The following is a 14038-nucleotide window of genomic DNA, read 5'->3' on the forward strand; positions in this document are numbered from 1 at the left end:
TGTCTAAGATATAGAAAATGCAACTTACAAACTTGGAGGGTGACCCCTCTGTGTCCATGACAGTCACATGGGTGGATGTGGTGGGGGCACTCTTCCTCCGGGCCCTGCTTCGATTCTCATAGGCTGGATCTGTTGTGAAAAAAACAAAACAAAATTCAGATCATCAGTCATAAATGTCAGATGTTACGCACGTCACATACAACTATGACGATGAGAAAAGGTGTGTCCGGATGATAGGTATTAACTCAGGAAGTGGAAAGAAAATCTTTAATGCTGAGCAAATGTCAGAGTATTTGGTTTTATCATTACTGGAGGTTGCATAAACCCAGAACACCCGTTTGAACATTCAAACAAGTGTTAATTTGAACTGTTCCATAACAGCTGTTGTTACCACAAACCTGGAAAATGTAAGGTGTTATTAACGTAATCCAAATACAGCTCAAATACCATATATTACATATTATACCTTGTCAAAATTTGACATATTACCTGGTCTGGTAAAATAGAATGTTGTTGAAACACCTTACTGACATGTCCAACCAGGAGTTGAAAACATGTATCTCATTGGTTTGATATACAGTATGGAGGCACTTGATTAAAATATTATTGAAGAATTTTTTTCTTTGCATCCATTGAATAAGACAAACATTCAGGAACACACAAAAGGGAAAATTCTTATATTTTCATGTAAAATTTCTGCATATTAACAAATATGCTGAAAAAGAAAATGAGGTTGAGGCGACTGGTAAGGCAGTACCTAAGTTAATTTGATAAGTTTTAGAATTTATTTTAATTTAATAAACCCATGAGAGATAAAAACTTCTGTCCGTAGAATTCATTAAAAACAGTTTTCATATTTTCCTATCCTATAGAAGTGAAAGGCGCCAGAATATCAATCTAGATCACGGCAGAGATTCAGACAGATTTCTCTTATCTCCAATTCAATTCCTAAAATGAACCTATATTTCACAGTATGTCAGTAGATTTGTTGTAGAAAAAAACTCCACACGGAGTTTCAACTCTAAATCATGATCCTGGTTTCCTGTCACCAGAGGTGGCACTGCATTATCACATTGATTTTATCTGATGTACTTAATCATTCACAGTCTAAAACTTCTCTCTCTTTTATAACTACAGAATCTTGCTGTCAGTTCTACTTTTTCAAGCAGACAACTTCCTTCGACAGTTTCACACTTAGCTTTTCCCTCCCACTGACTGATTGAAAAGCCAGCACCTCCACACTGCGTCTTGTCGAATCACACTGCTTTTTCTCTGAATGCCATGCACTGTAGCTACCATACTGACCTATTGTCAGTTTCTACAATTCACACTTTTTTCCCACCAACAATAATAAAAAGAAACAGTGACACTTTCTAACAAAACACCTTTGCATTGTTTCAAGTTTGTTTTCCTTTCGTGTCAGACCACACACTACAATTTTTCAAATTGTGATTCAGTCTGTTTTCTCACAACACGACTGCACATCACAACGGGAACCTAAAGCAGTTCTTTGGCAGAAACCCTGCCTGTGATGCCAGTTACTCAGAGCTCAAGCTGAACATGTCTTGAGGAGACAAAGGAATACAGGATCTCATGATTTTCTTGGAATGTTTTTGGAAAACACATTGTTTTGCATACAGATAAAGGATGATGCTGATGAAGTGTTTCTATTTCTCATGGAAAAAATATTTGCGGTAGCATGAAATCACTAAGTAAATGCAAAAAGTAAGCATACAGACTGTATGTCAGATAAAGAATAAATAAGATTACTGGTTTTTCAGATAACAGCAAATATGTATCTGATTTTTGACTGCAGTTCCTTGATTTCCCTTTGGGGTGTCCAGACAAAGTTGTACTATTGAGATAGATTTCCACCAGAATCTAGACTTGGCTCATCGCTTCCTCTGACATGTACACATTTTCCATCCATTGAAGTTATATTCATCATTTTTGAACAGAGTATCCATCTATCAAAACACAAAGCAAGTTTTATCTCAGTACTCCGTCATTTCTCACAACAAGTCTGACATGTGATCCAAATTTGATCGAAGATATCGGGGCAGAGTAGAAGTTTTATTTTCATCAGTTCATTATCAATTTATGACTTTCCTTTCTTTGGACAGACCACGACTGCATCTCAGACAATGAGGAATGCTCTTCAAGACCAAACTTATCCAAAACACCAAATTCTCTGGCAATATAATCAGTGTGCGAAATTAACGTCGGTCCGACGGTCCGAGACCGACAGATTTCTCTTCGGGCCGAAAGTTTTCAGCAACATGTCGGTCCTTATGACCGACTGGAATTTGGAATAAATAATTAAAATTTCTCCGTCAAGACCTATAACAGATGCAGATGATGACTGACTTTGAATCATGTAATTCAGACTTGAATGCCATGCACCTATTTATGTTTTCCACCGAGGGAGTGCGGGGCAACAGGGTTGATCGCACTTCGTGTCCTGATAATAGGGAATTTGCTACGGTACGCCAGACAGGGAGGGGGTTGACAATGTCGCAACATAGTAATTTTTTATTTTGCGACATTTTACATTTACTAATAGTCTAATCCCTGCGATCGGCGCGCAAAGCACAGTGCAGCTAATTATATTCAGATCAGTATGAATTACGTCCGTGCATGCAGATTCTAGCAATGGAATGAATTGATTGGTGCAACAATGCGCTATAATATTATAATGATACTCGTCTAGTTAGTGTACCCCTGGTAATGTTAGCATATCGGTGTTATATGACGACAACACCCAGTATCACTTAACTATAGTTCCACACTTCAACTTTTCCGAATTTATGATACAGCCCTTCATTTTATCAAACTGACTCAGTTTTCTTTACTTTGATTTTCAATAGAAGCGTTCAAAACATAAACGGTTCATAGAGGAGTTTAATATGCTGCTGCAGCAAGATTTCATTGGAAAAATACACATGACAAACGCCGCTCTCATTTTGGTATCAAGATCGAGCGTATAGAAATTGCAGACAACATGAACGGCACACGTCACTCGCGGAAATGAATGCATAATTTCTGATCGAAAAGTTTTGCCTGAGCGATTGCTGGGTCTCATCGCCCTTTGAAAGCTTAAAGTTATAAAAATGACACTGAGAAGTTTGACAGACACTCGATACTGCTGAAAAACATCGCGACACGATCAGTTAATGATACCGTAAAATCTTAAAAGACGCAATTTTTGCGACATTTAGGCTACAGCCCAGGATGACGGTGAGTTTTGAACGCCAGTCGTAAAACGGTATACATCGAAACAATTTGAAGCCCTACTCTCGGCCTCTGAGAGTGAGTATACAAGACGGATCGTGCAACTCGACAAAACTGTTACGACAAGGCCGCTTTGTTTTATAAAATGTACAACAGTCGGCCTTGTGAACTTTGGGTTGAAGACCAACGAGCAAGCAAAATGTTCTAGCGGTCCACAAACAAACGCAGCGAAACGTAAACTTGCATGTCGACTGCAGGTAGAACAATTGCGCTGTCGTGTAACATCTAGTCCTTATATCGGGCGTACATGTAGTTCAAAACCATGGAGCTAAAAGATACCCCCATGTTCAAAACCAAATCTGTTTAGTCGACAGCACTGTTCTCGTAGTAGATTTTTGTCTTAATGTCAATTTATCTAATATGTATACCGTATACTATTTTAATGAAAAGACTTGTATGAAAAAACAATCTGGAAAAAGTTACGATACTTATCCTTTTGATTAAAAGTATAACTTCATCTGTTTCTTCATGAATGCAACAGAGGCCACATTTAAGCATATTTATTTTTTGAAAAATGTTGAACTTAAGTAATCCATACGTCATATCAAAATACAAACCAGTTATTTTTTCCCTTCTGTTTTACATTATAATAAAAGGATGTAGTGATCAATGTTTACATAAAAAATTTATTCATACACTCCCCTTACTTATGAATGTTTACAACATCCAAAAGCATAGCCATAGTATTGGTGGAGAGGGTGTTGACTTTAATGGTAATACAGGTCGTTAACAACTGCATTTACTGAGGACCGGCAGTTTTCTGTAAGGACCTGAAGCTTTGCTTTGGAGCAGGTCCTTATGACCTGAAGCTATTTTCTCTTAATTTCGCACACTGAATATAATGTATGAATATTTACCACAAGACCATGAAAATCTGCATTTTGGTTTGATATTGATGCTAAAGATTTGAATGAAAGAAAGTAAATTAAAGGAAATCTTTTTTCATTAAAATACTGAAAGGTAGTACAACAAAGTTTTTGAAATTGAGTTAGAGCAGAAAAAAATCATTCGGTTTGGTCTTCACAGATAATCTAAGAGTTCGCTTGAAGTTGTGATAATGAAGCCATGCATACTGTAAGGGCCTTGCTTGTGTGAAATATTGACAGATACTTGTTGATGGTTTGTGGTACTTTGACACATCTTCATCATCACCTTATTGACTATCATTAGAACTGATTGCTCAATTGTGCCATGCCCTGGACTTTTTTATTGTAAAATGTTACACCTTGTGATCATCCGTAAGGCGGTTTTTAATCTGTCATAAAATATTCTTTACGCTTGTGTTTTCAAGTTTTGAATTATTATGCCGATACAAAATCAGATGAAAGACAATCACAATTTGTTGGTGGTAATTGTATCTTCGATTGCACTCTGTCAAAGACCAGTAACAGAATACAAATGTATTAAGATGTAACTTGAAATAGACCCCAGTATTTCATGCCACCATCAATGATGAAGTATTGATATTCATGAGTGCTCTCCCATTTTACATTTTTTTAAGTCTTGCACTCAATATTTTCAGCCTGATCTTTAACAACATTCAAGTAATTCCACCAGTAATATATCCCATTTATCACAAAGAATTCCCATCAGCGATTTTACTGTGCTATATTAGAGAAGGTCAGAAATGAAATTAGCCTGTATTTCAGGTGATTTTGACGGGTTAGAAGGTCAGGCTTCATACACTGGAAGCCAAACTCATTTTTCTTCCTGAAAGGATTGCCAAAGTACATTGATGTTAAGCCCTGTCATACTATGAAATGTCACTACTGGATATAAATGGAAAAAAAAATGCCCATAGCCTTCCCTTGATTTTTGATTTCCATTCAGACTGGAACAAGTGCTGACTCTGATCTACTAACTCAATAAGGGACTTTTAATTGTGGGTTGACTTATGTAAATGATTCCAATATTACATTTCTGAAGGGTAACATGAAATATGGGTTTCCAACAGGTGCTTGCCGGTAACCATGGGTACGAATGAAGTTTGCTCTCTTCTCACAAAAAAGACATTAGAAAAAAACATTGAGTTGAGTTCTTTGCTGTTGGCATAGATATGCACCCACAGCTCTCCAAGTGATGGGGTTGGTTGCTATGATACCGTTACAGGGGCTCAGATATGGAAACACATTGCGGTACAGTTATAGTTTGAGAGAGTTCACCCAATCATTTGACTGCCTGACACTTTATTGGCGATATTGTGGGTTATTTTGATTTTCACAAGCTTAACTACATGTAGTATTGCCTTGAGCTTCAGTGAATTGCCATCAATGATTTAGAATTCAGCACAATTTATGTGAACTCTCACCAACGTTATTTTCTCTATTTATACTCAGTCATTTTTCAGAAAATTGAACACATATTACTGAAAGCATTTCACCATCAGCTATAAATCATAAGGATATTATATAGATATATTAGACTACATGCACAGGGTTACGTATCTTTGAATACTATCCTGCTAAAACTCCTTATCGTTTAATACATGTATTTCACATTGAAATTGTCATTTCTGTTTTATAAGGCTTGTAAGTTTTACGATATACTTGACATAAACATGAACTGAATTTGCCAGGACTTCTGCATCTTGTATGATGAAAACATGGAATGCTTTGTCTGGGAATAGGCAACCTGTTCCGTGCATTCCCTTGGAATATGCAATGTCTAGTAAAAAGGATCTATGTTGGAGAGAATACAGTTCAATATGAGACAGTGTTGCTGGTAAATTGGGATGCATGCCAAAAATAATAAAATTTTCGTTTCCGCTGGCTTACGCTTTGTGTAGATGCAACATACCTCTATAGATGAAAACACATTTACTACATACAGCTTGGACATTAATCACTAAAAAGGGATGCGTTTTGGAAGCACTACACACAGCGCCAGCTTTTATGAAGCTGGATAGATTTAATCTTGAGGATAGAAAGGAACAGATGTGTGGATCTATTGTGAAAGTTTGAAATACCGCAGAGTTTTATATCACTTGTTGTGTTATGTATGAGTACGCAATATTAATCCTGAGGTCATGCAAAGGTAAAATTTTCCATATGAGATGTATTTTTCTCATCCTTTAGCAATACCCAGAATGAGAGAGAAAAAACCTTGAACCAGTTTTGACAGAAAGATGACGGTGGTCAAGGTCATGCTACCCTGGCACAGGCAAAAGTGATCTAGTTATACAGTGAAATGAATCCCTCTAAAGTGACACAAATAAACATTGTTGATAAATATAATTATTCCAAATGGGAACACAAAATTTGACTTCACAAGTTCATGAAGCAGGAAGCCAAAACATTACAAAGTTTAATTTAATTCACTCTAACAACATGAAGTACTATCTAAATATTTTCCGCTTCTGTTTGGCAAAGCAAGAAAAATATACCCAAGTTTTACTATCTCAGTCCTTAACACACCATCGCATTTCATCAAATTGCTCTTTTGTGCAGTATGGCACAAATACAGGTAAAAGTGTGCATGGGTGTGTGCCCATATGGTGTGTAAGTGCATATGTGCATATATAGGGATACATATTTATTCATATATATAAATGTGTGCGTGTTAATATACATGTGTATTAATGTATGCTGTTGTGTGCACATTTGGTATTATTGTGAAAACTAGTCAAATGAACTGGTGGACATTGCATGGAATATTTTCACACAATGGAGTTTACGGCTACTCTCACATTGCAAGTGAAATGACGCTTGTTGAGACTTGATCTGCACATAAATGTTATCACTGAACAAAAAAAGACACAACAAAATAAATGGAAGAGAAAAAAGAAATTTCAGACCTAGCAAGTGTAGATATGAGAGTACTCCATCAACTGAGGGTCGGTGTTCTCGATGTCGGTGGCTGAAATATGATTGGGAAGTCATCTTTCTGTTATGCTTTTACAGGCTCTTTGGAACTGGATTAGTATGATATGTTGCAGAATGCCGCAATAAAGGCAGAGTACGGACCCTCTGTAGAGACTGATCAATGTTTGATGGCTTCTGTTCAGGTATCTATCTGTACCTCACGGCAAAATCGTCCATTATGTGGAAAGCGATTGAACTTTGAAATGCAACTTCACAACAGATTCATTGCCAGCCTTTTGTATTCTTGTTGTGTTTATGGTCAGGTTTCTGTGTAGCAGAACTTGACTGAAAATCTGGCATTAATCCGATGGACGGTGCATGAGTACCAGTCAATACTTGTCTTGTTTTACATCTGCAATCCTCTGTGCAACAAGTCTTTACACCAAAACAGTGTTTATGGACGCCCGGGATGAGTCTTTTCGGTTGTAAGAACTAGAAAACAGCTGTCATTCAGCGACTATTCCGCAATGACGATTCTGTTTGAATGGAACGCCAAGTGCAAGCCATCAACTACACAAAGTCACCCTGGATGTTACTGTGGTAGTGGTGTCTTTACAATGATCGATGAACAGTAACTCCTCTCTGCAGCACTAAGTTAATCACATGTTCCATTGTACATTTCTCAGGTTTAGCTGCTGCATGCTCTAACAATTGGTTTTGATGGAATTGGTAACAGTCGTGGATGACGGACTGATGCCGACGACTCAAAGAAATGAAGAGGATGATCAAGCGATATCAAAATGGTATGATAAGTCTTCTGAGGAATTTCTTCCAGGTAGAGGAGGGACAGTGTGACCAGCAGTTCTCCAAAACGCAAAGCTGAGAGTAGAAATACAATTTGCCTCCAGTGGATACTCTGTATCGCAGTCACCAGGGCTGAACCAACTGAATCATACCTGGTAGACTTTTGTTCAGTTTTACACTGCGACAAAAACAGCTGATGACAAGAACTGCTACACAATACTGTATTTACAGTGAGTGTCACCACGCCTTGTCCGTCGTGTTACGACAACAAGTGACTAGTTTGTTCTGTGGGATGGTGACTTCACGCACCAGTTTCACTGTGTACTAATTGTGCATTACTACCTAGTTGGGCCATTCCACTGCAAAGAATAGGTAGGACAGGGTCTACAGCCCCATGTTTACAAGTATGACACACAACAACAATAGCTGTTATACAGCACCTTTTGATAAAGTCATCCAAACCTCACTGATAATGGAATATCCTTGGAATTCAAATTTAGAATGTCATAGATTGAGTTGAACATTAACATAGTGTTATTTTTAACATCATCACAAATACTAATGATAATGTATTAGGGGTTGGAGTTAAATTTCTGTGAAATAGAGAGCATTATTTACGTATGGGCAGGTGACCCCTTAATAAGCTGTTTCTGAATATTCTGAAATTTTGCGTATATAAAATGATTCCTTTTCACACATTTTGCAATAACATTTTATGGAGATAATATTTCTTTTTGACATTGCTTGCGAAGGACATTAGGTTCAGTTTATTGAGACAGGTGATGTAATTATTTTCTATCCTTGTAAAATATTAACTCCCGTAGCATTTCCAATGACAGTGTTGGAAATTCTCTGAAATACCAGAATGAAATTTGCATTTTAATTTTTTGCTGCCTATCATGATAAATTGTCTCTGTTCACGCATTGATGAACATCTATACAGTTGCTACCACACCTAATTTCTAAAAAAAATGTTTTTGATGTCAAAAATTGGTCATTTACACTTCAACAAAACATCCATATGCTTGCAATTAGACTAGTTTCTAAAGCTTCTACTGTAGACTGGTAAATTTTGCATCATGACGTTGCAAACATTATAAATACAGCAACAAAAGTTCTTTGCATGATAGCATATATGTATATCAACAAAAGCTGCAGAACACAGCGTACCATTTGTGCCTTCATACAAACCGATTACTAAAAGACAAATGGTACACACCCTTTTCAAATTATGTTTTAATTGTCTGCATTTCCGGATCATATTACTGGTTGGAAACCTACTAAAATTTTAAAATCACTTCTCAGAATTTTACTTGCGCCGCACAATTTGACAAGACTATTATATTTCTGTGATATAGATGAACTTTCTTGAAAGAAAATCGGTGCCTGTTGATGTATCCTTTTCAAAAGACCCTATAGCCCTGTTCACCCCTGTTTCCTATGCACTGGTCCACAAGAATCATTGATATTAATGGGTTTTGGGCCAAACCATGCTATTGAAACGGTTAAAATTGTCACCAGTAGACTGCAATACACCATAACTCTTTTCAACTGAGTGGGTGAACCTTTACACACTGTGAACAGTGGTGAAAGTGCTCAATTATATGACACACCCAAAACTACCAGTATTTTGGACTTCCTGTATTACAAATATTACAAACATTATGGCTGTAAATTATGTGATCAACAAATAAAGACAGACAGCGTAATTGTACAAAACTTTCACAGGTGGATGAATTCGAAGTTTAACAGTAAATTATGAGTCTGTATAAAAGCGTTATGGAACAGTGGGTAACTTACTACATGTAGGAAAGATTCTTAGACTAAACCATAAGAACTTTGAACAATTTTCTATCTTACAAGAGTACCTTCCAGTATTACCTATGATATAAAGGTCTTGTCACTTAATCTATCTGAAGGCCATTGCTGAAGAAATAGAACGTAATAGCGTTGACAGGGTCATATTATTAAAGCGATATTAACAATTTTGTAATCAGCTTTTGCATCACAATGGCAGTTCAGTGGTTAGACATGACATTGATAACCAACCTGTCACCGTTATAACGTTTGAACTTGAAGGATGACAAGTGGTGCTTTTCTCAATCATGAACTTGAAAAACCAAAATACTGGGTGCACAGCCAGAGTACTATCTCAAGCAATGACCTTGATTCATCATTTATTCATGTCAGTGGTGAGGAATATAACATCTGCACTTCATTCAGGTGATTGCATGGGGATACCAGCAGATCCAAAAATCAATTACCCACTTTCCCATTATGGTCCGTCAAAAATAATTTAATTACAACTGCTTGCGGCTCTTGAATAGAAATGAATATTGTTTGTCCATGGGCGGAATTTTTTTTACGTAATGTTTTCGCAGTGGGAGCTGTTCTACTGCAGTTTAGAATGTCAAAGCTTTTATTGATTGCTTGGAAAACTGAACATGCCAATGGGATTGGGAGATTTTAAGACTTGATTGATTTTGAAGGGTAATGCAATGTCATAGTTGTCAATAAATCCTTGATGTACATGTACAAATGTTACTGCAGAGAATACTCTCAATAAAAAAAGGCTGTTGAACTACCCACTACGTGTGTACAGTTACGACACAGTGTGGTGGATGTGAGGAACAATATCCAGCCTTCTCATCTCTAGCATACATGGACAAAGTGGGATGGGGACAAGACTAATTTTTTTCTTTCCCTTTACTTCCTTGCTTTGTGATGCCATAGAGACTTCAACGGTCTTCTCTCGGCACAAGATATGCATCGCTACTGATCAAAAGAACATCTGTACAGGTGACATTATTGTTGGTGCAACCTGTGACATCACAAAAACTGAACTTTAAATTTTTTTTAATCAAACTCAATTCTACAGGAATTCCAATGGAGACGTGTAGAACAGTCACCCCTCTACTTTAGTCAGAAAGATTTTTTTTAAATTTCAATCCTAGAAATTGCCTTGGGTGATTTCGCCACAGCATATCTGAAATTTAAGTCTTTCTGACCTCGCAGTAGGCTAGAAGACCCATCACTTGAGGCAGGGTTACCAGTGTTGCAGTACCCTCGTGTGACCAATATTCCAGTCTAGCCTCACAGAGAATGATTTGCATTGTGTTTCGCATCTTGCTGTCTTAGAGAGCTCAACATGTGATGTTTGGATTGAAACAACTATGGTTATGATTGCAGTGAAACAACTTTTAGTAGTGTTTACAATGAAACACTGGGTTACATACATTCAGAAAGACTGTGATTGTCACTTTGTTTGCAGCCTTTTAAAACACTGTAGAGAAAAATCATGCAGGCAGCAACTCTACACTTAAACTTTAAAATTGTCTATTAATCCCTCACTTATAGAAATGTCAATTTGTAGTAAAACAAGACGCATGTTGACAAACTTCAGAAACAAAATGTGACTGAAAGCATACCACTTTTTCACCATTGATGCAATCCTGTAATTTATATCTGACTTGGGAGACAAAAATATCTTGCTATGTAGCTGGGTGTCTCAGTATCCCGCCAAGGTGAAGATACCTAAATATCATGTTTTTTTCCTAATGAGTTCAGGGAAGGTTGATGGATGGCCGAATTAGAGGATGCACGACGTTTGACGATCATCGTTCAAAAACAGCAGCTGTGACCCGTCACATCATCTTCCGATTAGCAATATGTCATCCTAACACAAACCTAGACGGGATAATCCAGAGTGGTGCGTGATGCAACTAATTGCATAGACACGCATATGACCTTTTGATATGCCAAGGGAAGGCCTTGTAATAGAACCATCTATGTCATTTAATTCAAGGAAAAATAACTCTTTCCATTGACAACACTGGATTAATTCCATCAATCAGTCAAATGTGAGACTAATATCGGATACTGTTTTGTAAAGCTATCGATATTTACAAATGTGTATCACTACACAGACCTTAATATGTGATAAATTAATTGAATCAATCACTACATGAAATCAAGCTCTATTGAATTCTGCAATTCTTTAAAAGTATCTGGCAATATTTCATACACATGGCAATATTATCTTATGATAAGGAATGAATGCCTGGATTCTTTCCAGTTCTGGCTTTGAAATGGATTATAAGTGATGACAGCACAGACATGGAAAGATGACCGGAACACAAATGGCTATGTTGTAGATTTCTGGTTCTATCGGAAACCTTCCGAGAAATGCGGAAAATCTTTGGAGTATCTGTTCCATTCTTTGGAAGTAGTTACAACAAGGATCATGATCCCTGGACCGTGAAATTTCTTCAGGAATGTACTTCCGATTCTTAGTATGGTTACAATTCCACAATTTTTCCTGGTAACAAAAAATGGCTGGGAAAAGTTTCCACAGAACAAGTGAGAGCAAATTATACCATAATAAATTTCCTATATTAAAAGTGAAGGATTAAGTTGAACAGTACTGCTTATCAATGTGAATTTCAGCTTTTCACGATATGAGGACTTTTTTCAAAACAGGACAATGCTTTTCAATGATGGAACATATATTGCATTGATGTAATGATGATTAAATAAAATAGCAGTCAGTATTTCAAATATCAGGTACATTCATCCCTGTAAAAGATCAGAAAAAGGAAGAGTTTTCCTAAAAACCTTTTTTCTTTTCCTTAAACAAGATGCATTTCTTTCTCACCCTTCTAATGGTGATGTAAAGCTATATTTGTACTTCAGTTAATGAAAATTTATATCTGTAATGAAAGATGTTTGTCTGAACTTATATAAACGAAAAATCAAAATCATCATAAAATGTTTTGTATTACCAGAAATGTGACAAACTGTGACTAAATGACCAACTCAGTAAAACATATTGAATGACAGCTTTTCCAGAGTGATAAACAAAAGACTTTCTTGCTAGAGTCATATGGTGGCGCTGTACATATGATGATCATTCCCCTGTACACCACAGAGTACATCACTCTCATTCCAACTTGAGTATTAGCATCTGAAGGAAGGCACATCAAATGAAAATGTGCTTTTCCAAAGTCATGTACCATTTGTAATCGCTGAACATCTTGGGGAAAATGGTCCTTCCAAATGGTACTGATAGTTTAATGACGTGTTTTCACAAAGAAGTAAACATCAGTTTCCATAGGCTTATTGTTGGGTTCAAGATTTCTTTCATCTAAACTATCACCTAAACAGATATCATTTGTCTCTGTTAGCCTCAGTCTCTCAATCCATGGATCAACCAGAGTAACAAACATCTGCACTCATTAAGTTTAAATACTTCACAAGTTCAGGTCTGTGAATAACTGGGCAGACACTGAAAGTATGTCAAGGATCTCAGACTATGCCATGATAAACATGTTGAAGTCAATCCATTTTAGCTGTTGTTTACAGTTTATATGGGACAGAGAGTCAAGATAAACTCAATATGGAAATACTGTACCATGCAGTGAGATCTATCTTGATCCAACATCATATCATGGTTTCAAGTATGTATGAGTTATGCAGGCCCAGCGTTGAACCATATTTTATGTGTACATGAGAAAAGACTTATTCTCTGAGAGCAACATCATGTAAACTTCAAATGGCTTCCAGATTGGGTTGCCTGCCATTACGACCATGCCAAGTTGACCTGGCATGACCTCTGAAAGTAACAATGCCCTGTAATTGATAGAGTAACCCAGCAGGTTTTGACAGACTCCAAACGGTGTTACATGAGTCAGAAAGACTGTCAGAATCACAGCTTGAAAATTTTGTACTTCTGTCATAATTCAGGTTTCAAATTTTGGGTTGAATGACAATTGACCATATTGGGCATTCAGAGTACCAATCTTTCTACGGAACTTACCAAACATTGGTGAACTCCTAGATGATTCAGTATCAGCTGTTTTGCACACTGACAACGTCATGCCCGCATGCCTACAAAGTGGTTTTAACCATTCTTTAGAAACAATGGGGTAGCAACAAAACTTGGCTAGAGGATTACAAAACATGTCTAAAACACAACTCAACTTACAATCAACACCATCGGAGTGATGAAAGTTCAGCCCAATACTTGAACACACGTTTGTTTACAATGCCCCTACCACACATGGTATAAAACTTCTTTACTGAAAGATTCCCTATTTCACTGCAACTTTGTCAAATCTGTACACTGTGTCTGATGGCAATCTGCT

The 14038-nt window shown here is 37.0% G+C and overlaps 2 protein-coding genes across 14 annotated transcripts in view; both read right to left on the reverse strand.

Moving 5' to 3' along the window:
• The window catches only part of LOC139152663 (E3 ubiquitin-protein ligase TRIM45-like), a 401328-nt gene that overhangs the window by 188819 nt on the left and 198471 nt on the right, over nt 1-14038 (reverse strand). The window lies entirely within an intron of this gene.
• Nucleotides 1-14038, reverse strand: part of LOC139152655 (ras GTPase-activating protein nGAP-like) — a 160114-nt gene that overhangs the window by 31866 nt on the left and 114210 nt on the right. For 12 of the 13 annotated variants that reach the window (XM_070725917.1, XM_070725925.1, XM_070725918.1 and 9 more), the window contains one exon: nt 29-129. In XM_070725917.1, coding sequence (XP_070582018.1) covers nt 29-129 — 101 coding nt within the window. Of the gene's footprint in view, nt 1-28; nt 130-7084; nt 9604-14038 lie in introns of those variants that run through there. The other variant, XM_070725923.1, reaches the window with a different exon arrangement.

The sequence above is a fragment of the Ptychodera flava genome, chromosome 16 (genome assembly GCF_041260155.1).
Source record: "Ptychodera flava strain L36383 chromosome 16, AS_Pfla_20210202, whole genome shotgun sequence".
In the NCBI taxonomy this organism is placed as follows: Eukaryota; Metazoa; Hemichordata; class Enteropneusta; family Ptychoderidae; genus Ptychodera; species Ptychodera flava.